Below are 27,561 nucleotides of genomic sequence, written 5' to 3'. Positions count from 1 at the left end.
GAGTTTGATTTCTGTGTGCATTCAAAAAAGACATTAGATGACTTTGGTGATTCCATCAGGATTGCCATCTCTGTGATTAGAAGCACTCTTGCTTTTTAAATAATTGATTTTTCGGCATTTGTGTATTATTTTTCCTGCATTGCTTCATGGTAATTCAAAGAAGATTTCAATCAAATGTGGTTACAGCAGGTTCATTCTGATAAGATGGGTTAAAGGTGGGAGAAAAACATATAAAGCAAGAATGGAAGTGCATGAAGAAGAGCAGAGGTTAATCTTTTTCTCAAATACGTCTGGAGGTCCTTTAGGTTTACATGTCTTTAATAATTAAGGCAGTTTTGGAGTTGCAGTCTACATTTTTATTTTGTATTAAGGAGAAAACCTTGTTTAGCAATTCAGGCTAGATAGCTCAGTAATTTAAATATCTGCCTGTGGAGTCAGAGATTGTAGTTTGTTTCCCCACTGTACCAACTGTAAATAGAATCATCCTGTGTGGCCTTGGGCAAGCCACACAGTCCCAGGGAGCCCCCAGAAGAAGGGAATGGTAGACCACATCTGTGCATTCTCTCCCTGGAAAGGATCACCATAAGGCAGAATTGACTTGATGGCATATGATTATCATTATATAGTGTATATATCTCAGACTTTTATTGAACACACTGTGCTTGTAATGGGTCTCTCCCCTTTGTCAATTCCTAGAAAGTGAAAGACCACCTTGATGCATGAGTGGATATTTCCTTTTAATAGCTACATGTATGCGTGAGATTTGAGGCAAGAATAGAGATGGGCGAAGAAATTTGGCATGATTCAGTGGAACAGGCCCACAGCTGTTGTGTGAGCAATCCAGATTCCCCACCCTGCCTTCTCCCATGGGTGCCTGCTCAGAGAAGGAGATGAGGCATGGAAGCTTGCTTGATGAATCCGGGGCATCCAAGCAGCATCTGTGGGCCCATTCCACTGAACTGCACTGAAACACAGTTTGTACCCATCTCTTACTGCAGAAAATTAATTAAGATGGGAAGGAGAGAGTAGTTCTATGGTATAATTTGACTGGTAGTGCTATGAGCCCTAAGCCTGGACTCTTGCTAATGACTAGCTCAGATTTCCTCCTTGCAAAGGCTACTGCTTTTGTTTCTAAATGACTTGTACGGCACATACAGCTTGGAGAGTACTTACTTACTTACTTACTTACTTACTTACTTACTTACTTACTTACTTACTTACTTACTTACTTACTTACTTACTTACTTACTTACTTACTTACTTACTTACTTACTTACTTACTTACTTACTTACTTACTTACTTACTTACTTACTTATTTCCTGCCCATCTAGATCAAAGTCTACTCTGGGTGGCTAACAACAGGTTCACAACAAATTCATAAAACAATAACAGTATAAAATAACAACAACAACATAATATGATACAAGATGACAAAGTAAATAACTATTAATAGTTTACTTTGTCTAGTTTACTATTAATAGAGTAACTATTAATAACATGTTTTGTGTTTTTAAAAGATTACCCCCTACCTTTTATGATCACATCAAGTAGGCATGCATATGCTACAAAGCCTACCACCACTGGTCATTTGATGTTTTGCTTGTTGATGGAGGTGCCTTTAAAACCAATTCAACACAGTGCATAGACATCTTCTGAACGAACCTTGCAATCCTTCTGATTTTATTTGGTGTGGAGTTTCTATAACCAGCGAGGAACAGGACTTTCATCGGTGAAATATAATTGTGTTTTAAGTTTTCTTTTCCATGGGAAATGGGAATTTTTTTGAAGGAGGTGGCATGGTGAGCATCTGGATAACTGCTGATTTCTTCTGTCTTTCCAGTTTGACGGAGAGAACATGTATATGGGAATGAATGACAATAACCAGGAATTCCTCTCAGCAAATCAGGTAAAACTTGTTATCTTTTGAAGCTATTCATGTATAGAAGGGGTTAAGCAGGTGTTGGGCTGCAACTCCCGTCAACCCTAGGAAGTGTAGCCAGTGGTAAGGAGTGCTGGGAGTTGCTGTTCAAGTACATCTAGAAGGTCACGCTTTGTCTGCCCTTGGTATACAGGATACCAAGCAAAGCTTACTAGATGTGTGTGCGTGTGTTACTGAGGACACGGTGTAGTACAGAGTTGTAAAATGAAGGTATCATATAGAATTCCAGACATCAGCTTCTCCATGTGTGTGTGTTTAGTCGTTTAGTCGTGTCCGACTCTTCGTGACCCCATGGACCAGAGCACGCCAGGCCCTCCTGTCTTCTACTGCCTCCCGGAGTTGTGTCAGGTTCATGTTGGTTGCTTCGCAGACACTGTCCAGCCATCTCATCCTCGGTCGTCCCCTTCTCCTCTTGCCATCACACCTTCCTAACATCAAGGTTTTTTCCAAGGACTCTTTTCTCCTCATGAGATGGCCAAAGTACTGGAGCCTCAGCTTCAGGATCTGTCCTTCCAGTGAGCACTCAGGGTTGATTTAGGTTGGTTTTGAAATATAGTAACAGTTAAAATTGAAAGGAATGATTTCAGATGGGTCTGCTTGCTAGACAGTCCCCATCCAGTTTTCTGACTCAGGATTATTATTATTTTACTCTTAGTGGCTGGGCTTCCTTTGGCTCAGGGTCACTATATATTTGTCTCCTGGACTTGGGGTAGCAACACACACATAGGCCATGAGCCTCACAAGGCCAGACTGCTAAATAGAAGGAGCATGGAGTAGAAGAAACATTATATGAATTCTAGCTTTATACAGTGAGGTCTTGACTTGAGAACTTAATCCGTATTGGAAGGCGGTTCTCAAGTCAAAGAGTCTGTAAGTCAAGTCTCCATTGACCTACAGTGCATTGAAAACCGATTAATCCCGTAACAGGCCGTTTTTGTTCCATTTTGGTTTTTTTCTGGTCTGTAAGTCAAATCTCAGTCTGCAAGTCAAACCTAAATTTTGCGGCCAGAGAAGTCTGTAACTCAAAAAGTCTGTAAGTCAAGCCATCTGTAAGTCAAGGGTCCACTGTATTAGTCTTTTCCATTGTTCTTTAGAACTCAAAATTCACAGGACACAAACGTGGCATGTCTAGCCACATTAAGATTCCCAGTGGCTTTGGCTATGTGACTTGCTCAGGTAGCTACTTAGCTTAGGTGAGCAAGTGAGTAGCAAAAAATCTTCAGGTCTGAATTATTGTCTTCAGTGGAATTTGATTGCTCCATCAGAGAAAAGACTACAAAATTCATTCTCAGTGCTCAAAGTATACTGTAAATGATCAGTTTGTGTCATACAAACATATAGCAGCAGTAAACACTGAAGATTACAGTCCTACGTGAGGATTTGTATCCTGGCACACCATAAAAGGAGATGGCCTGGGCGGTGGACACGATTGCACCTAGGCGCCCTCTCCCTGCCTGCAGAGCCTATATGGCTCTATGGTACACAGAGGAGCTTCTGACTATGAAATGGTTGGGGAGACGGCTTGAGCGCAGATGGAGGAAATATCACTGCGACTATGACCAAACACAGCTTAGAGCCCATTATCGGGCCTACTGTGTAGTGATACGGCTGGCGAAACTCCAGTATTTCTCCAGTCGTACTGCTTCCTTGACGTGTCATCCAGCAGAGCTATTTTGAGTGGTCCGGGACCTTCTTCAGCCTAATGGTTTAGTGGAGGTCCCGGACTGCTCACTGGCTCGCTGTAACGAATTTGTTACATACTTTGAGAGGAAAATTGCTCAGATTCGCAAAGACTTGGACTCCACTGTTGATGCAGAGCCTATCATTGTGTCCAGTGCTCCAGACCTACGTCATAATTTATTGGATGAGTTTCAGTTGTTACATCCCGAGGATGTGGACAGGATGCTTGGATCGGTTCATGCCACCATTATGCAACTCTACCCTTGCCCATCATGGCTAATAAAGAAATCTCCCAGGGGAGTTCACACCTGGATCCTGGAGGTAATTAACTCCTCAATAAGAGAGGGAGTGGTCCCCGCCCTGTTAAAGGAGGCAGTGATTCACCTACTCCTAAAAAATCCTAATCTGGACCCAGGTCTAGTGATCAACTATCGACCAATAGCAAACCTCCCTTTTCTGGGCAAGGTGTTGGAATGTGTGGTGGCTGAGCAGCTCCAGATTCTCCTGAATGAAACGGATTTTCTAGATCCATTTCAATCAGATTTCAGGCTGGGTTATGGGACGGAAACTGCCTTGTTCGCCCTGTTTGACGACCTTTGCCGGGAGAAAAACAGGGGGAATGCATCCCTGTTGATTCTCCTGGACCTCTCAGAAGCTTTCGACACCATCAACCATGGTGTCTTTCTGGACAGATTGGCTGGGATGGTAATGGGAGGCACTGTTTTACAGTGGTTCCGCTCCTACCTGGCTGATCGAGTCCAGAAGGTGGTGCTGGGGAACAGTAGCTCTGATCCATGGCGGTTGCGTCAAGGGGTTCCTCGGGGCTCTTTACTGTCCCCCATGCAGTTCAATATCTACATGAAACCTCTGGGGGAGGTCATTACGAGTTTTGGGCTGAGGAGTCAGCAATATGCTCATGACACACAGCTGTACCTCTTATTCTCTACCAATCCAGGTGTGACAGTCACTTTTCTGAACTTGTGCCTCGACTTGATAATGGACTGGATGAGGGTCAATAAACTGAGGCTCAATCCAGACAAGTTAGAAGTGCTGTTGGTAGGTGCTCTACCAAATAGGTTAAAGGGCTCCCTTGATGAGATGACAAAGAGAAATTATGTTAACTGCTCCATGAGTTTCACAGTTTTTTCTTTAGTGAAATGTGATGGAAGACATTTACCTTGGTATTTCAAAATAGGTTTGAAATAGAGCCATCTTGGTTTATGATATATAAGAGATTCTAACCTATCAGATGAGAGTCTAAACTATCAGTGTTTTTGTCAGGGCAGACTCATAGGTATATAAACATCTACTGCTTTAGTTCTTTACAGGAAAAGAAAAAAAAGAAAAAATGTATTTTAAAAATGCATTCTATGAATTTCATCCGATTACCCAGATGTGCAGTATAACCTTTTCTTAATTTTCCTAGCACCTTTTCTGAAACTCAGTTCACTCTGTCAAGGGAACACAAAAGATAAGCTTTTCTGTCTCTGCTTTACCATGAAGAAGAGTTTAATAAGCTTTGCTGATGTTGTCTATTCTCATGCTTGATGGTTCTTCTTCTTTTAATATACTGCATGAGGTGATGCTCTTTGGAGGGAAAAACACCTTTAAATCCGTATTTCTGAAGTCCTTCACAGTACAAATATGTAACTGTTCAGATAATAGAAGATGGTAACATAAATGCAAATAAAAGCAAAACAAATTTATTAAATAAACAGCAAAGCAGAGGAAGGTATGTCTGCAGCCTCACCTTCAGAAAGCACAAACAAAAAAGGAAGGTCTTAATCTCCCTTCTGGAAGGATAACAAAGAGGAAGCCCTATGGATTTCCCGGGGGAGGGATGTGAAGTATATGACCAGATGAGTTCCTCCACCAGGAGATTATTCTTTAAGCCTGAACACAATCCCACCAACTTTAGTTTGGCTGTTTAATCTTCTGACTTCATAGCAGATAGGACAGTTTTGTATAAGCCTTGATAAGTGTGTCATGCATGGGTTTATAGTGTTTTAAATGGGGTTGGGATGATGAGAGGGATAAATAGTACCAGGAGGGAATTAGTCTTTAACACCAGTTCCTTTTTAATGTAATGTATGTACAGAAAACATCTGATCTAGAAAATTACTGAGTTCTTGGCTTCCAAAATACCTAAAATCTGGCCTTGATAAAGCTAGTGAACCATGTTGTTTTCTTGCTTATCAAGGCCAGACCAAATAATAGACATTAATTAGCATCTGAACCAAATCTGCTTAGGTTACTGGGAAGAGAAGTTTCCTGCTACACCTCTGAATGAAACTCAAACTGTTTTATTAATAGAGCATGAATAATGAAAGCAGTTAGATTTTCAGTGTATTCTTTGTTGGGGAAGCATAAGCAATAATTCTACATACTAATGCATGATGAAAGTTCAAAGAATCCCAGTCCAAGAACCAGGCTGACTCTTTGAGCTACACAGTGTATAAAATGGATAAGAAAGAGAGATGAAATATTCTTTGTTGAAACTTGAAAATTTCTGGTTTCCATGTTATACATTGGGACTACTTTAAATAACTTTCTGTTTGTGGGTCCCAATATCCAAGTAGTGTACAAAACAAATTATACATGTTAGTTGAGATAAGCACACATGTATAAAATTTGCCACTTTAAAAATATATGTACATGAATGCTTTCACATTCACTGATGACGTTTTATGGAGAGGATGAGCAGGTTATATGCATGCATGTCAAATGCAGCCCATGCGTATTGTACACTCAGCTATCAACATCCAAGTCTGAAAGTGATCAAAGAAGCTTTCTTCTGCTTGAAGTTGCAGTTTTAAGTGGAGTAGTTTCTGTGTAAAATCTATGCGGTTTGGGTTTATAGTTTCCATTATTATAAAAGGTTATCAAATTGGCTTGGCCATTGAGGAGGGGAGCACTCCCCCTTTTTTCCAATGCTCTGGTGTTAAGATAATCAGAAGAAGCCTTTCTCTCAGTCCCACCATCTTTACAGGAGTGTTTGCTGGGGACACAGGAGACGGGCTTCACTGTTATTTCCAGACTTTTGAACTCCCTCCCACAGGGAGGCCAGACTGGCCCTGTCTTTGCTGTCCTTTCGCAAGCAGGGAAATATATTTCTCTTCAGGAAAACTTTCCATCAGTGATTGGATGGCTGACTGGGCTTTTTTAAATGGATTGTTATGCATTATTCCTTTGAATGTGTTTTTACTATTGCTTTTGTTTACCATTTCTCAGAGCGGTATTTGTTTGTTCCTTTTAAATATTTGTATACTAATTGTTTTTAACTATAGATATTATCTTTTAATGATGTAAGCTGCTTTTTTATACTCATTTTTAGCTTAAAGTATTATATATTAATGAGGAAAGCCACATTGGGTCCTTTTTTAGGAGAAAGGTGTGGTAAAAATATTTTAAATGTATAAATAAATAATAAATACATGTGATTAAATGCATGTTTTCGTAAGGCTTGGACAGTTTGTGTGGTAGTGCAGCAAAATTAAAGCGCTAGACAGGGAACAGATTGTATTTGTCTTCAGTGTTGAAGGGATTGTCACTCTCAAATTGGCCTTCTCAGCCACACTAGATGCTGTTCCAAGTCCTCCATGCAGAGCACGTTACCATAGTCTCTTGAGACTGAAGGATGCCTAGTCTGGCTGGGAAAATTATAAAGATGCTTACTAACTATATGCTTACATGGTTTGCTAAGTCTGTTTTTACTGACTGCACTACATGTTCACACAAGAAATGTGTTGCACTTCTTCTCACACTTTGTCTGAAAGATTCCAAGAAGGATCCTCTTCATTTCCTAAACGATAAATAAACTTTTCATATAGAAAGTGTGGCAGTTTTCTTTTTCTGATGCTGCTGTTAGTTTGGTATCTACACCTGGATTTTCTTTGATGAGGTTTATATTGTTTGTCTGATTTTATATTGTTTCTACTGTTGATCGTCATGTTTAAATCTTCCATATTTGGGGACAGATAGGTGGGATATATTGTATTGTAGTGGACTAGTGAGATTGTAAAGTGCAAGTAGTGAAATATATGAGCTTAAGTAGTGGTTAGTTTTAAATCTGAATTCCACAAATTCATTATAAATATGAGAATGACATCTCTGGACTCTAAGCCTGAAGCACATTGGGCTAAAATTCCCATCTGTAGATGCCTCTTCTTACCAGTAGGTTTGTCAAGAAAACATACTTGTTTTATAGTTTTTAGCCAATGACCGTTTCAGCATATGACACAAAATATAATAAATACAAAGTGGAACAATGAGTGAAAACAAAAACGTAAAATTCCAGAGAGACAAATAGCCATTAAAAGAAAACGACACTATAAGTTTGTTAAGTCTTTGTTTCTACTCTTACTTTTTCTGACCAATGTGTTTAAAAATGTCACAGGTGCCTTTTTAAAAAAACATCATGGGAATTAGTGATTAATTTTAAAGTGTAAATGTTTTTCATAATCTCTGATGTGCAAAGAGGATTCCCAAAACATCCAGAGGGTTACTCATGTAAAGGCAATGCATAGTGAAGAGGCCTGTGCTCTACTGTCAGATTATGTATATGTGATACTTTGTAATGGAAGGCTTAGAAAACTGAATCCATCCGGATGTTACGCAAGATCTTTATTGCCTGTCTTGAACAGGAAAAGAACAAGGACAGGAAACTTCTGACTCTACTCAGATACAATAAAATCCAGTGCCACATGGTGACTAAACTACTGTATATAATGACAATATCCAAGTAGAATGTATTAAGTCAGCCCCAAAATGAACAAAAATAAAAACCCAGAGCTATACTTCCAACTTGGAAGTGGCCTTCTGTATATGCAGTGTTAGAAGGTCTGGGAGAAGTTTAGAAGACAATGATTGTTTCAAGAAGATTTTTGAAGATTAACATAGGAATCTGTATATTTACATATTACTTAATGACTTTGTAGAAAGGAAAGTTTCTCAGAGACAGAAGGAAATATACAGTGGGGTCTCTACTTAAGAACTTAATCCGTATTGGAAGGTGGTTCTCAAGTGGAAAAGTTCTTATGTAGAATCTGCATTTCCCATAGGAATGCATTGAAAACCATTTAATCCGTATCTGCTCTTTTCCGTCCATAGAAACTAATGGGAAGCTGCTATTCCGCCTTCTACCACTAGAGGGGGATTTTTTCCTTTTTTCCCCTTAGGTCAGGGAACAGTGTTAAAAGCACTTCTGACGAAGCTAATTTTGAAGCAATGGACTGAAAACCAATTAATCCGTTCTGGCTGTTTTTTTTATGTAGAGGTGCGTTCGTACATTGAAGCATTAGTTCCCATAGGAACTAATGCAAAGCTGGTTAATACGTACTCTACCACTAGGGGGAGAACTTTTTTTAACCTAAGATGACCTAAGGTTAAAAAAAGAGCAGGAAAGTTTTTTTTCCTGTTCTTATCTGGATTTTTGTTCTCAAGTAGAAGCAAAATTTAGCAAATGGAGCTGTTCTTAAGTGGAATTGTTCTTAAGTAGGGATGTTCTTAAGTAGAGACCCCACTGTATGCCATCTGTACCCATCCAAAGGTATGGAAATCATAATTTATTACAGTATTTCAAAAACGATCAAAAGATATGTGCATTTTGAAATGTTTCTAACATAAACATTACTCCTGCCATAAATTATTTTCTTCTTCTATGTAAAGAAACAGAATCAAATGTATCTGTTTCCTGCCTCCTTCTCTAACTCTTGATTAAGATGCTAATTTAGCCAGCACAGCAGAATGTCATAATTTGGTTAGCCATTCTGCCTTGTATGGGCACTTCTGAGACTTTTAATATTGGACCAAAATTATTCGTGGTGTGACGATCCTACTGAGAATTAATCCTTATCCTCTTTAGCAATATATTTCTTAATGAAATTGGAAGCTAAATTAAAGGGTCTAGAAGAAAGGTATGCAGTGCCATTTTCTTTATACTTTGTACTGTCTTTTTTTAAAAAAAAAACTTACATTATATCCCTTTTGAACATACCTACTACATGTGAGTATGAGGAATGACCCTTCTGGGTTCCATAGGCTTAATTTCGCATTCATTTTAAAAGCTATTTCTTCCCATGAGGCAGCAGGTTAATGTTTGATTAAACCAAAAAGTCTGTGAAAAGCTCTTCTGAGAAATATGAAAATCGTGGATCCAATTTTAAAGTAAAAAAAAAAATAAGGTGAAAGCAACTAGTTTGAAATGTAAAGTATGGCATTTATAGTTTTAAAAAGTGTATGGGACTGAGATGCAAAAAGGTCCTTTAGAGGTCTCTATGGCCAACTTACTATATTGGTGACCAATCATTTTTATTGTCTGTCTTATGGGTCAAGAGATCACTTCAAGGAGAGGCCTTTCACACATAATCCAGAAGTATTCAGCAACTACCATCTCTGGTTTGGAAAGCCACTTTTAAAAAAGTAACAGCCCCTAAGGTCCAGTTTTGTGCCATTGTAATTTCATGTTACTTAACAGCTAAAGCAATTAATTCTAGTTACCTCTACTGAAAAGTAGGTGAATGTTATAAGCCGCTGGCCTGAACACAAAACACTGTTTCTGCCTGTCTGTCTTGCTGTTACTTCAAACACTTCAACATGCATGAGGCAGTGGAACGGGCCACAGCAGAAGCCTGCCCCTGAACGCCATAATTTTTTCTCATCCATCATATACATCCTCTGTAACTTAGATGCTTTTCGGCTCTGCTACTTTCTATGGGATTTTCTGCTTTTTTTCCTACTGTCTCCTGGGGTTTCCCAGTCAGCAAAATATCCTCAGTTTCTTCTTGTGAAATCCTGCGCAGAATTCCCTAGATACTCACTCAATATTTCTCCACATTGCTGCTCCAGGAAATCTCCTAGTCTCAATGGTAGTCCACAAGGGATTCGCTATGAAAGTGAAATGTCATAATGAAGGGGGAAAAAACATTGCAGAGTACTCTTTAAAATCCCTGCTTTGTAACCATGAAAATACTTTAAAACTTAAAAGGTACACCAAGGAAGACATGAAGATAACCTTTGTCACATTATAGCTTTAATATACTGTAATGTAATTATGTCTTCATTACTACTAGAAGTTACATGCAACTAGTTATTTCCTAGCTCTGTTACCTCCCTGTACAGATCCACACTTGAGGCTCTAGTCTTGTTTTCAGTAGGTTTGATCTCTGTGCATCACATCTTTTGATCTGAGGGCATCTTTTTGAAGTGAATGCTCAAACATGGAAACCAATAATGTTATGGCAGTGAAATTGCTGTGGAAACTGTGGACCATATCATCCTCTGATGGACTTTCGTACTGTAGGTTTGAGGGAAACAGAGTTCCATCCAAAGTTGTGGTTAATGTTAATCAATTTCTTTTATTCAGAAACAACAAAAGAGAATACAAACATATATTTCTTTTATTGCCATGTGACATTTCCCCCCCAGGTAAAATTAAACAGGGTAAATCAGAGTAAATCACTCTGTTTATTCTGTCAGTTTATTCTGACGTTGGGCACAGTTAAGACTCCCTCAGATGTTGGAGCGTATTTAGCCGTGTCCTGTATCTGAAAATACAGTTCATGAATGCCTGTTTCCATTTCACAGGGTATGATATTTGGAAATGTTTGAAACATATTTGTATTCAGATCAATCATTTAATGATACTTATTCTTGATGCAAATAAAGAGTTTAAGGGAATAATTTTAGTTGGCCCTTCTCTTCTATCTCCCAGCTTGCTAAACATGTGACTTGGCTCTGCCCCTCCCCTCTGAGATGGGAGTTCAGACCCAGAGGGAAGAGACGTCAGGAGGAAGGATCTCTCTTCTTCTTTTTTGTGGTCAGACCTTTGTTTCAGACCTGATGCTGATGGTGTGTGATCAAGTCAGTTTCAGCTGTGAGAAAACTCTGTTTCAGAGTTTCAGATTAACTAGTTATAAGTAGCATAGTTAACTGTAACTGGTTAGATTTAGGAAATGTATAATATAAAAGCGGTTGGAAAATGGCAGTAAAAGTATTGTGGTTATGAAGTTACTTTATATACATAACCAATAACCTTTTCTGCCTTCTAAAGTTACTTTGAAGGGCCATTTTAGAGTTATCTTGACAGGAATTTTTAAGGTTTATGCCATTTGGTTGTTGTAGGTGTTTTGGACTGTCTGGCCGTGTTCTTGAAGTTTTTCTTCCTAATGTTTCGCTAGTCTCTGTGGCCGGCATCTTCAGAGGACAGGAATCAGAACTCTGTGCTCTTTATGTCATTTCCTTATCAATCATAAGTAAGAAATGCATTTTTCTTTGTCTTTTTGTAAATATTTATAAGATGCAATATCAGAATTGGTCATTAGAGGGAACCAGATATGTCCCTCTGTTTTTCCAACTTATTGGGGATGGCAATAATAATCATGTGCCATAAAGTAGATTCTGACTTATTATGATCCTCCCAGGATATAAAGTACTCATGAGTGGTTTACTAGTCCTTTCTTCTGGTAGCGCTTTGGGATTGTGCAGCTCCCCCAAGGTCACACAATTGCAAGGGCACATAGCCCCATCAACCATATATGTTCCTGGTGATCTTATGCTCCTGAGAGGCACAAGAGATACATGAAGTCCTGGCCTCTGGCTCTACAGCCACATATTCCAACACACTGAGTTGTATTATCCCGAGTGTCTTAAGAGACAGATTCCATTCCCTCTAGGTTGTTTTCCCTGTGAACATAGGGACAGATCTCTTAGACCAGTGGTGGTGAACCTATGACACATGTGCCACAGCTGGCACACAGAGCCCTCTCTGTGGGCACATGAGCCATAAGTCACCATAGAGAATTACTTACCCATCCTCCGATCCCAGATTTTGGCACTCCCCTCTGCTGGTGCATTGGTCCAGCAAAGGAGTGCAATGACAACCATTACCAGTCTAGCTCAATGGGGGACTGGAGGACCAGGAAGTATTGCTAATATTGCCCATAGAAAAAACACAAGCATTTAACCCTTGCAATGTAGGAGCAGTTGTTTTTTCTAAACTAAAACCTCAGTATTTGGGTTTTAATTGCACAATTGGCACTTCGAAATAAATAAGTTGATTTTGTGTTGCAGTTTGAGCACTTGGGCTCAAAAAGGTTCACCATTACTGTCTTAGACTCTTAGGCTTAGGACCTAATTTTGTCCTCTTTTTTTTTTTTTGGAAATTATTTTTATGAAGGTCATTGAACTATTTTTAATCTGAATTAAAATATAATTTGATGTAATCATTTTTCAGTGGGTAACGGCTGAAATTCTGTTGCTTAGTGTATCAACTAGAGTAGGGACATTGAATAACATTATAACTAGAGTAGGGACATTGAATCAGTGATTTGATTATTCAGCTTCTTGACACATTCCACTGATTTAGGGGGCCTACATTAGTTGCAACTGCACTAAGCAGCAAGATTTAGGCCAATGTTTACTTGTGAGGAACTTAGTATACCTTGCTATCTTTGGGTGACCCTCAATATTACTGTCCTGAGCTTAAAGCTGGAGTAGTATAGAAGATCTTTTTCCCAGCATAGTTCCCATAGTTGTCTGCAAGAAGTTAGTCATCTTAAATTTTGTAACAGGTAGCAATCACTCGCTCAGATTTGGCCTCTACCAATCATCAGCACATCATCTTACAGGGCAATATTGCACAATTCATTGTATCATCTGTACATCTCTGACATCTGTTTGTCAAGTGTTGCTAGTTTGTTGTTGTTTTTAAGAGTATAGGGAGTTGTGGATTGTTTAACTTCCTCAATGCTCTTCCTTTCTTCCTTTCCAGTCTGCAGTCAAAAGCTACTTAATGCTTAGTTCTTATAGCAAATACAAAGAATCTGAAATATTAAAATGTTCACTTTAAAAAATGCAAGGATAGTAAAAAGATAATACTATTATGGTTGTGAAAGAGAATTTATTTTTACGATATGTAAATAAAAATGACAAAAAAGGGAGAAAAGAATAAGTGGCTAACAAAATGTATTTAAGACATGCATAACAGACACAAGTGTTTGATGAAGTTAACACATTCTGTACTTACTGTAACATGACTACATTTTTGCATGATAAAACATCTTGATTCTATTCTTCATTAATCTCTTCTGTTTAGACTTGAAGTTGCTGAAGGGCAATGAACACATACCCACACACACACTTTGGGAAGCTTGTAATCAGACAAAGTAGTTGTGAGCTTCCTGTTTTGTCTTTCCTGATCTGCATTATCTGGGTGCAGTGCTTGCTACATAGAGACAAGGATAGACGACAGAGCCGGGGGGGGGGGGAACGTTTGGGATAACTCATTTCTTCTCTGCATCTCTGACAGTGGGGACTTCTTAAGCTTTAGCAGATTTTTGGGCTAGAGTTTGGACTCCTTATACGTACTATATTGCTGATTTTGTGCATAGTTTAGACTTTAGAATGACTCACCTTCTTTTCATCTCTTTCATTGAACATTACCAAGGCTTCCAACAAGAACTACAACATATTTTTTTAAAAAAAAATTGAGCCAGTGTCATATTCAAAGCATAAGGACAATTGTGTGTTTCCCCACTTCAGCAGGCCCCTTCTTACGGGTTACACAACTAATCTCAGAAGCAGTGTGAAACTGGGCATGCCAAGGGGAGTTTACCAAAGCGAGGTGAATGCTTATGTGATTGCCTTTCAACAGTTGTGTAATGCAACAGGATACTGGCCATAATTCTTTAAATTTCATTGTACTTTTTCTACACACAAAAGGACCATTTCCTTTCATTGTAATAGCAGCAAGGTGCCAAGAAACAACAACAATAAAAAAAAAACCCTCTGTTTTGGGTTCTCATTCTTCTCACCCTCATTAGTTTGAATCTCGCCATTATTCACTTTGACATTGCTGTTTATTTACTAAGGAGCCTTTTATTGTATTGGTCATAACATTACTGCTAAAAACACAAATGTTGTATTAAAATGAGCACTCTAGATATTATTTATTGTTTTCTGAACCTTGCCTAAGCCTGCATAAGTGCATTAAAACATCAGGAAGAGATCTTCAGAATCTCATTTTGAGACAGGAGTAAATAACCGTGACAGATATGAGACTATAGTACACAGTGGAACATCACTCTCTTTTCCCAGGGGATTTTAACATATTACTAAGCCTTACTCAATAGTTCATCTGTGCACTGTGTTTCCTTTCCTTTTTGGTAGACAATTTTACTCTGCCCACCATCACCACTGTAATTAAAGATGTGCTGGTGATTTAAACAAATTGACAGCCTTGGGCATTCAACAGAGATGAGCTAAGGTTTTTAGTTTTCAGTTGAGTGGACCAGCCTGATTGGCCTAGAGTGACCATATGGAAAAGAGGAAAGGGTTTCCTGTACCTTTGGATAGGAAAATCTTCACCTTTGTTTAGAAGAGGACATTTTGGTAAGCGCAAGTTTCAGTGCAAACTAGCTACTCCTGCTGAAATTTCCATCTCCATACAACTATTTACACTACAGGAACCCTGTCCTCTTCATATCTGGTGAGTCTAAATTTGCCCTCAGTTATTTATCTTCTGCTGACTATAGCTTTTCTCTTTTATCTTGCATTTCCCTGAGCATCTCTGTTCTCTGGACATAAAATAAACATACCATATTTTTCCATGTATAAGACTATACTTTTGTCTAAAATTGTAAACCGCCCGGAGAGTGCTTGTAGCGCTATGGGGCGGTATATAAGTCCAATAAATAAATAAATAAATAAATAAATAAATAAATAAATAAAATCTTTAGACTAAAAATTGAGGGTTGTCTTATACACAGAAGCAAGCTGAGGAGAGAAAAACAAGTGGAGGGGAAAGCAGGGATCAAAGCTATCCTGCAGCGCCTTGATCCCTTTCCTCCCCACCCTTGCTAAGCCCCAATTAGATTTCTTAATTTTGGATTAGAAAAGGGGGGGTCTTATACATGGGGGTGTCTTATACATGGAAAAATACGGTAGGTTAACTTGTATTCAACTAACCATATAGGGAGGCTCAGATACTTAATAAGGCAGTGTAAACCTAGAACAAGGTGTAACATTTGACTGGTTCCAGGGACTCCATCTCTCCTTATCAAGATTTAGGTCCGAATGACCAAGGCAAAGTGTGTGGTACCTGGAGGACAAATTGTAACCAAGGTATGATATCAGCAAAATATCATTTCTAATTACAGGTCACCTTAGCTTCCAATTTTTTTGCTTCGCGCAACTCAACTACTATTAAATCAGCAGATCTATTGTTGATTGACTATTGAATCAAGCCATTGCACTCTCCGTGCCATCTGTACTGACAGCTGCTTTCCAATATTTTGGACAGGGTTTTTCCCCAGGTCTGCCTGGAGTTGTAAATTTGGAAGCTTTGGAATAAAATGTATATGCTTTACTAAAAAGTACACTGATGCAACACATGGAATTAGCACAGAGAACCAACGTTTTGAATGTGGATCTGTTAGCTGTCTCAAGATTTCTACATACTAAAGGATATGCATGGCAGATCTATGCCATGGCCATTTTGGGATTTTTATTCATGATTTTTCTACCCTGTGCCCAGAGAAGTGAATTTTATTCATGCAACCTTGCATTGAATGTTTGATTTTTAGTAGTCTAAATAAAGGTATCACCTGTTTTATATATTTGGATCACCTTCCAACTGTTTCTTGGGGAAAGTGTGTCTACATTTACTAACTGAAGCTGCACATTTAGATATTGGTATTGGCTGAAAAACTGTATGAAAACTATCTGGCAGGTTAGGTATTGGGATTGGAGGCACATTCATTATCAAAAGTGATCTCATTAGCATAGTATATAGTGCATTAGAATGCATTAGCTGATGGTACAGAAAACATGATTTGAAAAATGTGCATTGAAAGGCTGTGGCATTAATAAGGACATTTCTATGGAACTGTGTTCCACTGAGGACATTTTTCTCGAATAGACTCCTCTACGACTGGGTTTCAGGCCACAGATCCTTCATTGCTATTGACATTATTTTAGAACTTGCAGTCCAGGACTATAAATGTCTAGCTCTGTTGCCAAAAACAAACTGTCTGAGCTGAGTAGTAATCCTGTGAACACCAATGGCACATAGCATAATAGAAATGCTGACAGACTCTTAGTCACAGCAGCACACAGCGGCAGCATGAAAATAATTCCTGTTGTTCAATCAAATCAGAAGGGCATTTGACCCTCACAATGAGTCAAATGCAAAAAAAAACGTAATGCAATATCCAACAGAGGCATCGGTATTAATGGAACCTGACATGTGATCAAACAACCATGCCCATTTGACCCCGGAGATGAGTGAGGGATCTGTTGTGTCTAATAAAATTGGCAGGGTGTCATTCTTTACCCTAATCAATTTTCTCACTTGCTCTGTCTTTTTGAAACATAGAGGAGGATCTCAATAATGTAGATTGGCTACTGATATTTCTGCATTCCATTCAGTTGTTTACATGGTATAAATTGAAGTATATGCACAAACACAATGGGGGAGGGATGATTCACAACAAGGTAACATTAATAATTTCACTCCAGATGCACATTCTTCCCTTGTTAACCTGTCTCCATTTACTGCTGATTCCATGGTTTTTCCTCTTGTGGAAGCTCTGGAAGAGTCTTCCTCTTGTCTGTAAGTCCCCTGAGGGAGTGACCTACTTTCTCCTTTCTGGAAAGTACTATATGCATGGATGGCATCATAGAAATCAATCAATCAATCAGTCCTCAGTAAAATCAAACTAAGGAGAATAAAGCATCTCTGAAAAACAGAGGGGGATAACAAAATAAATCTTAGAGAAAGTGAAACTTGGCATGAATTTTTCCATGTGAATTATTACTTTAGGTTTACCGTAGAGATACTAGCCTGGATCCAGATTCTGCCTTCTGCAGATGGAAGGGTTCATCAACTCATTTTTAGGGAACTTATCTTCTTTCCTCCAACACCTCAACTCATTTTATTCAGTGGGGCACCCTGGCCCTGGGCATAACATTTTCAGAAAGTTGAAGGGCATGCAGTGGACTGCTGAAGCATGGAGGTGCCTTTTTCAGCCTGCACAGTTGTATACCTTTAAGTTTAGAACTAATTGGTTGTGTACATGGCACAAAAGAATATAGTTGTGCTTATGTATGTGAATTGGGAAGCATTCTACCGCCCATTCATGAGTGCCAAGCTCAGAAATCTTACTGCATCATTCCAGTATCAATTCCTGCCTTCATCTCTTACCTGGGGCTTTGTGGCACTAGAAACAGGTTGAATAACTCTGTTGCATGGCTGTGCTTTTTCTGTGTGTGTGTGTGTAATTGTGTGCCTTCACCCGTGTGTGGGTGCATGCATACATACAAATATGATTTGCTTCTCAAAGTGGAAAAAAATATTTTTGGCCAGAGAAATGGGCAAACTGCAGAAACCTCAAGAAAAAATATGCTTATTGTCTCGGTGAAGGTGAAGAATGTCACAGGACTTCACACTAACAAAGTAACTCAGTGAGAATGAGAACTTTAGCAAGTATTCTTCCCATCCCTAACGTGCATATGCCATCAGTGTCTGCAAAGAGCAGTCCTTTGCACATAACAGTTGCATATGCAGAGGTTTTCATGCAAAACTGAAATCCCCATAGCACAGGTCATCAGGCTGGGAAAAGCTGCTCTAAGCAGGTGACAAAGCAGTAGAAGCTTTGTAGTTGGTTTTCTTGGTTTCATTTTGTTTTTTACTAGGCTGGTTTGGAAAAGTACAGTACAGCAGCAATGTTAATTTGAATCCATTTCTTTTCATTATTGAAATGCTTGGAATATACAACAAGTCACAATACCCCCATCTCAAACAGTGTGTTTGTTTAGGTGATTTCTCCTCCTCCTCCTCCTCCTCCTCTGGAAAAATGAAGCAGTTGTACTGTCCTTATGAATTTAGTGTAAATTTCTTCATGTGGTTAGGAGTTTGTAGAGGAGTTTTTCAGAAAGGGCAATTTTCAGATAAAAAATCTGGAGGGATGGGCTCAGTCTAATCAGTTTTGCTGCTTGAGAACGTGCTGTCCTCCCTGTTCCACATACAGATGCCAAGCAGACTGGCAGTTAAAATTTCCTTTGGCACTAGTAATGGAACAGCATCATCCAGAGCATCTAAGAGCATACTCACAGTTGTTCCATTGTGCCATGGCCAACAATTGGTTTTACTGGCTTGGGGATTCTGAGAGTTGTAATTTTAAAAAGTAACTATTCTAATTCTGAAGCATGCTGTGTGGTACACATAGGTGAGTCCATGCTCCAGTCCATGGCTTCCACTTGCCCACTGTGCTCTCTGCTCTAACAAATATTGCAATGCAGCACATGTAATGCCTGCTGGAGTCTGTGACAAGGCATGACTGCTTCTCTCTCTGCTTTCTTGGTTGGAGGACACTTGCAATGGCGTTATCTGTAACACATTGGAAAAAAGCAGCCATATGACACAGTTTAGCACCAGTTTAGGAGACTGGGAATGGGTTGAAAGGTGAGAAGCAATGGCCAGGGGGAGGTGCTGCCACTGGAGACACTCCCCTTGCATTTGCCATCAAAGGTAATTGCTTCACTCTTCTTAATGGTAGAACTGATGGATATAGATTGAGGGAAGTACCTAATAGACAGGATGTTGGTGGCTTCAAAATGTTGAAAAAGGGCAGGTAGCAGGAAGGTTGTAGCATTTGGAATTTTTGTAGGAGTTCAGACAAATCCATAGATAGCCTTCCTACCATACCAGATAAAGCATGTGAGTTGGGCTTGAAGGAGAATTAGACTTCCCTGGGCTGGTGTGTATTTTTCTGCCCATTTGTATGCTGTATGCTTACATTCAAATCAGCAGGGTTATCACCACATCTTTTATTCCTACCCCCCGCCCTTTTTTTTCCTTTGCATTTTGTTCTGCAGGGAGCCACAATACATACAGTGCTTTGGAGCTCTTGAGAGCTGAAGATGAGGTCAAATGGCTAGGTTGCTTGATCAGATGTCAAGATGCATTACCACCATATCCTCTGTTGGGTGCTGAATTACAACTTGCATTTGACTCATTTTGAGGGTCAGAATGTCCCTCTCATTTGATCAGATGGCAGAAATTGTATAATTTGTATATATCCCTGAGCCATATGTGCTCTGAGTGCTGCTGTAATGTGTTTTATAGAGGCACAGCTGTCTGAGTGACTTATTTAAAATGGGATTTTGAAGTAGTGCTTTTGCTATTAAATGTCCTCATTCAGGGTTACACAAGGTTTATCTGTTAATAAATAGCATTTAGGGTGCTCATTTTGTAATCACAATAGTTTTGCTAGTTATGAAGCATTGGCCATTGCAATACAACTGTGCTTGGCAAACAACCAATAATATAAAGATAAATAATAGCATAATTAGAACCTAATGAGGATGCTGGAAAAATAATGGTGTTCTTTTTTCTTTTTGCAAATCAGACAAAGCTTTTTTCTTAGCGCTCCAGGTTGCAAGATGTAAACATTTTAAATAAGTTGACAGACACAATATGCTCGCACTCTTCTTAAAATCTATCTGGTACATATTGTAACAATGTCAATAAAGAATGGTGTATAAAATAAACTGGACTTCGTGTGGGTGTCTATAGCACTATTATAATAGGCCACCAGCTGTATCAGTGATTGAGCTCCAAACTAAGATTACTTCATAGGAACAAAATGTGTTTGGAACCATGATAGCTTTGAAATAATGTGGCATACTGTGTGAATAGAGCACAGTGTACTGAAACAAAGAGTTTTCAACATTTTGATGCTTGGGAACTGAGGTTCAAATGTGTGGTGGCTAGTGAATACACTGATAATAAGCTAAATCCAAATGTTATTCCCAACTAATGTAGACCCACTGAATGAATGGGACTTAAATCGGCACTAATATACGTTCCATTTATTCAGGGAGTCTAAAATAATTGATAGCAACAATTGGATTCTACCTGTTGAGTTTGTGGAATCAAGGAGATGGAAGAAATTGTTAATGTCCTCTGTGCCTATCAAATAGAGGAGCATCAAGGGAAAATGGAACTGATCCATACAAATCATAGTTTGCCTTTCGACACATGAGCATTGACCATAGTTCTCTCTTTTCCTTCCCCTTTCTTGTACAGTACCTGGCTTCAAAAATGTTTCTTCACTGGAAAATGGCATGTGGCCCCCTCACTCTAAAGCACTTAACAGACAGACTTTTGTTGGCAAGATTAATAAAATCTCAAGATAGGTAACATGGGTGAAGATGGTCATTTGTGTATATCCACAATGTCCTCTAGACAACATTCTGAATCTGCAGTGCATCTGTTCACAAAAGTTAGCATACAGAAAAAACTACAACTCATTACATGTAACATACTGTATTGTTTGTCTTTCATTTCTACTATATAGCCTTTCTTTTCATTTAATGAATAAGCTATTCAATGTCAACAGTTTTGGCCTTAACATTCAAATTAATATTTCAGCCTATAGTCTTAATATGAGTATTTATCTTTAAGAGTTCTGAAGCAAATGCCCATGTTTATAATGACTCATCAGATGATCTTGAAATGCAGTGTTATGCCTGTTTACTTGGAAGTAAGTTCCAGCTGGTTTACTTCAATGGGCATGGATTTACTGTGGTAAGACATAGTCCTGTAAGTGATTACACAGGATGTTTAGTTGGGTACAGTGGAGCCACCTGCATATATATTGGCTTGCAGCTCTAGTTGTCTTTTGGGGGAGAAAAAAAATAAAAGTTTCACAGTAGACAATTTGTGCAAAGCCAAGAAATTTCCTGGTATGAAGTACCATGAAGTAGTTTTAGGATCATACTTGTGTATTATACAAAGGGTCCACAATTGGACAATACCCTTAAGAGAATGTCATTTTTTTCAGAAAGAAAAATAAGGATTTAGCAATCTGCTATGTGTTGAAAGGGGACAATGTAAGCAGTGGTATTTAATTCAGCAAGGTGGAACATGTGAGAAGTGGCACTCTTGCAAAAGCAGAACAACTGAAAGGAAGAGTAATTGTTTCCTAGTTTTGTCTTGTTCTTTCTTGTTCCAAAACAATCACTCTAGGTGGCTGAATCATGCGATTTAAGGCGGCAGAACATTTCTACTTCCTGTGATTAAAGTCTAATGTGGTTCCTCTAGCTATTCCTCTATTGTTTACATGGTTTGTTTGGCTACTGTAGAAAACTTGTCTGCACTAATTCCTTTGCATCTGTACTGATTTATCACTACTGCAGTTCATATCTCACCTGCCTTTTATGCATCATAAACATCTGTACAGCCTCAGTTGGCATCATTTGAAAATTAGTTGCAGTGTGGTGAGTTACCCTGAAAACTGTACATTTAAAATAACCTGACACTGGTAGTATTGGCAGAAACACAGAATTTGAAGCATGTTCTGAGATCTCTTCAACTGTCGTATGATTAACTGTGTTGCATGGATAAAGGAAATGTATTGCATTGCATGGATAAAGGAAATGTTGTGCTCATTGTTTTGTGCAGTGGAGAATTGAGGAATCAGTTAACAGCAAAAATCTGGTAACTGAAGATTATACAATAAGGGAAGAAACAAGAACAGTGTAGGAATTGCACCACAAACAGTCCAAATTGTGATTTATGTTACATAACAGCACTGATGTTACCTGTCTGTCATGGGTTTGGAGGGAAAGTTCCATCCTATGGGGAGTGGAAGGCGGGACATCAGGAGGAGGGGCTGTACTGTATAAATATGTGATGCCTGTGTGGTGAAGAGACACTGGGAGACACTGAGAGACACTGGGTTGTGACGTAGCAGCAGCTGGGAAGAAGAAGCTGTTGTGGGAGTCTGTGTGTCAGACAGGGTACTACTGTGTGTCAGAGTACCAACCTGATAGGTTCAGGTGTCTGTTGGTTAGCCAGAACTGATAGGTTCAGGGTCTGTGCTTCAAGTTAAGGGTTCTGGGTGAACCAAACTGTATGCTTGTATGAGTGAGAATAAGCCACGTTACTTTATCCTATTCACCTGATTGTTTATTTTTCCCGGTGTGTATTTAAATAAACCTTATTCTTTTATTTGTTTAAAAATCCATCCCTGGTCTGTGTGACTTCTTATAGGGAATGGTTGGTGGCAGCTTAGTGTAACTGTGTGACATATCCCAGTAGGTCTGGGTTTGTCACATTGATTGGTGTCCAGCGTGTGGGATACGACTGGTCCAGTTGTCCAGTGGTCCAGCAAAGCCTTGGCAAGTGTGCCCAGAGCAAGGGGGGTCTAGTCAGGGACAGTCTGAGGCGCGTAGGTAATCTTCTAGGTGTACCTCACGGGGAGGTGCGCTAGTAGAAGAACGTGCCAACTGGGGAGACTTAGATTAAGGTGCTCTGAGGCAGCCTAGTTTTGGCGGGAAAAAGCTGAGGCAAAACTGCGTAGTAACAGTGAGCTAGCTTGCCAGCTGAGAGGCCCAGCAGAGGGGGGTAGGCTCTGACTCGATACTGTTGCAACTTTAGTGCTGAAGAACAGCAGCAATCTCTAGGGAGAGCTGGTTCTGAGGCAAGAAGGAAAAAAGTGGTCGTTTTATTTTGAGGCTTGACTTTTAAAGCAGCCTGTTCTGAGGGGGGGGTTATGCCCTTGACTCGAAGCCAAGTAGCAGAAATGAGTGAAGTGAAAGACCCCCAGATTGACCAAGGTTCTGAGGATGAATTTGGCTCAGTGCAGGGTGACAGCACAGGAGAGCAGAACCCAGAACTTAGAAAATTGCTCATAGCCCAACAGCATGAACTGAGGATGAGGCAATTTGAAATGGAGGAAAGGGAAAGAGAAGGAAGGGAAAGGGAGAAACAACGGCAATTTGAATTAGAGAGAGAGAGAGAGAGAATGGAGAGGGAGGAAAGATTGGAGAGAGAGAGAATGGAAATGGAGAGGGAGAGAGAGAAAATTGCTCTGGAGAAAGAAAGAATGGCCTTTGAATTAAAAAAATTGGAACTGATGAACCAGAACAATAATAACAATAGGGATTCTGAGGGAGGCCAACTGTCTAAAGCTGACCTGAAGAAATTCCCTGTGTACCACAAGGGAGATTGTCCCGAGGTGTTCTTTTCCTTAGTGGAAAGAGCGTTTGTGGACTTCTCAGTGAGGGAAACTGAGAAGATGACCATCATGCGATCTTTAATCAGTGGTAGCCTGGCTGAGGTCTATGCCGAGATGCCTGAGGAACTGATGAAAGATTTTGCAGAGTTTAAAAAACTGGTGTTTGCCAGACATGGGATAAATGCAGAGCAGCTGAGACAAAGATTCAGGTCCCTCACCAAAAAACCAGAACAGACTTTTACCCAAGTGGGGGCCCAATTGGTGAGGCTGCTTGAGAAATGGCTATCGCAGGAAGGGACAGAGACCTATGAGCAGCTTAAAGACTTGATAGCACTGGAACAGTTCTATTCAGTCCTGCATGGGGAATTGAAATTCCAGGTGAGGGAAAGGAAACCGAGGTCTGTGGCAGAAGCCGCAGAGATCGCAGATTTTATTTCCCAAATAAGAAAGCCCTTGGGTGAGGGGAAATCTGTAGGTAAACCCAAAGAAACCTACAGCAAGTACTCTCAGGGACCAGGGAAAAGCCAGCAAGGGGGAGGGGCCCATGGTGAAGGGAAGCCCTCAGACATGAAACAAAGACCTCAGATTTTGGAGGGAAAACCAAAACAAGATGAGAGAGAATCAAAATACACCAGAAAATGTTATTTCTGTCAGGGAAAGGGTCATCTAATCTCAGAGTGTCAGAAATTAAAGCAGCTAAAAGGAATGGTGCCTCAGGAGTCTAGTGGAACCAAGCCAAAAGCTGTGTTCTGTGTCCAGAAAGAGCAAGACTCAGTGTCACTGAGGGAGCCTGTTGCCATGGCTACTCAGTCTGGAACAGCTACCTATGCTGATCAGGCTGAGGAAAATGGTCCTCTTGTAGAGGTAAAGCGCTGCTTGCTGGTAAAAACAGATTCTCAGTTGTTTGAGACAGCAGGGGTGGACGTAGGAATACTTGACCGTCAGTATAGGGGGCTGCGGGACACTTGTTCCCAGGTAACCCTGTGCCATCCAGATATTATTCCCAGGGAGTTTATAATCCCAAATGAGAGCATGAAGGTGGCAGGGATTGAGGGGCAGGTAATCTCTCTGCCAGTAGCAGAGGTACCTGTCAACTTTCAAGGCTGGAGGGGAGCTTGGCGGCTAGCGATTTCATCGACTCTGCCAGCAGCCGTGCTCGTGGGAAATGACCTGGCTGAACATGTGAAACGGGTGCTGGTGATTACACGCTCACAAGCCACCACAGGGACAGTTCAGGGGGGTACTGATGAGCCAGAGACGGAAGCAGAGGGGAGTTCAGAAGCTGTGGTGGAAACCTTAACCACAGACAGCAGATTTGGACAGGAGCAAAAGGCAGACGCCACTCTCCAAAAGTGTTTTGAACAGGTGACTGACGCCCAGCTAACACCTGAAACCCCAGTGAGATTTCTGGAGAAAAAGGGGATTTTATATAGAGAAACCCTGAGGAATATCTCAAAAGGGGGAGATGGGATCAGAAGTCAGCTGGTGGTACCTGAAAAGTATCGCCCCATGATCTTACAAAGGGGTCACTCTGACATGTTTGCTGCACACTTAGGGGTGAAAGGGCCCCTTGATTTGATCAAACAAAAGTGGGAGCAGATCACCCAGGATGACCCACAAGACGTTGTGACATACATAGACACCTTGATGAATGACCTAAGGAGAAATCTAGAGCTGGCAGCAGAAAACCTGCAAGCTCAGAAGGTCAGACAGAAAACATGGTATGACCACAAAGCTAGAGAGAGGCACTTTGACCCAGGGGAGGAAGTGCTTTGGCTTAGGCCCTGCAGAGAGAATAAACTGCAGCTCAAATGGGCAGGACCATATAGGGTCATTTCCAAGATGTCAGACCTGAACTACCTAATAGAGCAGGAGGAGAACCAAGCAAGGAGGGTGGTTCATGTGAATGCCCTAAAACCCTACTACAGAGGGGAACAGAGGGTTCTATTTGCTATAAAATCAGCTGAGAGTGAGGAAGCTGAATTACCCTTCTGGGAGGGTAGAGGGGAAGTAAAATACAACCCAGAGGAGGTAAAGATCAGTCCTGCACTCACCCAAGACCAGCAGCAAGAACTAAAAATGCTGCTTAGTAAATATCAACAGGTGTTCTCCAACAAGCCGGGGATAGTGAAGGGAGTGATGCATCGGATCCACACAGGGGATGCACCCCCGCAGGCAGTATCCCCATACCGAGTAACGGGACCCTATAGGGACAAGGTGCGGAAGGAGCTGGACGAGATGCTGAGGGAGAACATAATCGTCCCCTCTTCTAGCCCTTGGTCCTCTCCGATAGTCCTTGTGGACAAGCCTGATGGGAGCATTAGGTTTTGTGTTGATTACAGGAAATTAAACCGTGTAACCACTCCTGATGCCTACCCAATGCCCAGGCTAGACAACCTGATTGAAACCATAGGGGGTTGTCGGTTCATCTCATCATTGGACCTGGAAAAGGGATATTGGCAATTAAGAATTGATCCCAGGGATCAAGAAAAGACTGCCTTTTGCAGCCCTTTTGGTCTCTATGAGTTTCGAGTCCTGAGCTTTGGTCTCAGAAATGCACCAGCCACATTCCAAAGGCTGATGGACCAGACCTTGGCAGGGCTCAGTGACTTTACAGTGGCCTACATTGACGACATAGGGATCTTCAGTAATACCTGGGAAGATCACCTGATACACCTGGAGTTAGTGCTGCAGAGGTTAAGTGCAGCAGGGCTAACAGTAAAGGCCAGCAAGTGTCAGCTGGGTAGCCCAGAAATAAAATACTTGGGTCACATGGTAGGGGGAGGAATGATAAAACCCCTGGAGGCCAAAATAGAAGCTGTTCGTGATTGGCCTACACCCAACACCAAGAGAAAAGTCAAATCATTTCTTGGGTTGGTGGGCTACTACAGAAAGTTCATCCCGAGGTTTAGCGAGATTGCGGCTCCGCTGACCGATCTGACGAGGAAGAAGGCTGATGACCGCATCCCGTGGACCAGCGACTGTGAGGCGGCGTTCCAGAGGTTGAAGGAGGCGTTAATCAACTATCCTGTGCTGCGTGCTCCAGACTTCGACCGGGAGTTCATCATCTACACCGATGCGTCTAACAGCGGGGTAGGAGCAGTTCTGTGCCAGGAGGATGAGAATGGTGACCAGCATCCAGTGTCCTACCTGAGTAGGAAACTCCAAAAAGGTGAGAGACATTTGGCAACCGTGGAGAAGGAGTGTTTGGCCATAGTCTACGCGATCCAGAAGGCCAAGCCTTACATCTGGGGAAGACATTTTATTCTGTGTACTGACCATTCACCATTGCAATGGTTAAAGACAATGAAAACCCACAATAGCAAACTTATGAGGTGGGCTTTAAACCTACAGGACTATGACTTTGAAGTAAAGGTGGTCAGAGGGTCAGTGAACTGTGTTGCTGACGCCTTATCAAGAAGACCTGAAGAATGAAGACGGCGAAAGAACATGGACTATGTGTATATAATGATGACAAAAAGTAAAATGTACCTGTTTTTGATTTGGTTTGTATGAATAAAGGTAGATTGATGTATTGTATATGGTAAATGTTTAAATGCCTATTTGCTATGGTTTAACTTAGAATGTAAGTATGAGTAAGTATAATATGGTATGTATAACTGTTGTTGTGTGTTTTATCAAGGTTGTTTTTTGGTGAAAAGCACGTTAGCTTTCCCCCTACAAAACAACTTATAAAGAGGGGAGGTGTTACATAACAGCACTGATGTTACCTGTCTGTCATGGGTTTGGAGGGAAAGTTCCATCCTATGGGGAGTGGAAGGCGGGACATCAGGAGGAGGGGCTGTACTGTATAAATATGTGATGCCTGTGTGGTGAAGAGACACTGGGAGACACTGAGAGACACTGGGTTGTGACGTAGCAGCAGCTGGGAAGAAGAAGCTGTTGTGGGAGTCTGTGTG

At 40.6% G+C, this 27,561-nt stretch overlaps 1 protein-coding gene across 12 annotated transcripts in view; it reads left to right on the top strand.

Annotated features, from left to right (window-relative positions):
- The window catches only part of TOX2 (TOX high mobility group box family member 2), a 294,760-nt gene that overhangs the window by 79,988 nt on the left and 187,211 nt on the right, over nucleotides 1-27,561 (top strand). For 11 of the 12 annotated variants that reach the window (XM_078393253.1, XM_072997026.2, XM_020782392.3 and 8 more), the window contains exon 2: nucleotides 1,842-1,907. The exons of the other annotated variant lie outside the window; for it this stretch is intronic. In XM_078393253.1, coding sequence (XP_078249379.1) covers nucleotides 1,857-1,907 — 51 coding nt within the window. In that variant the 5' untranslated portion in view covers nucleotides 1,842-1,856. The remainder of the gene's footprint in view (nucleotides 1-1,841; nucleotides 1,908-27,561) is intronic. 12 annotated transcript variants of the gene reach the window in all.

Source organism: Pogona vitticeps, chromosome 4 (assembly GCF_051106095.1).
Source record: "Pogona vitticeps strain Pit_001003342236 chromosome 4, PviZW2.1, whole genome shotgun sequence".
Taxonomy (NCBI): Eukaryota; Metazoa; Chordata; class Lepidosauria; order Squamata; family Agamidae; genus Pogona; species Pogona vitticeps.
The sequence above is the reverse complement of the archived record's forward strand: the minus strand, read 5'-3'. Positions and strand labels throughout refer to the sequence as shown.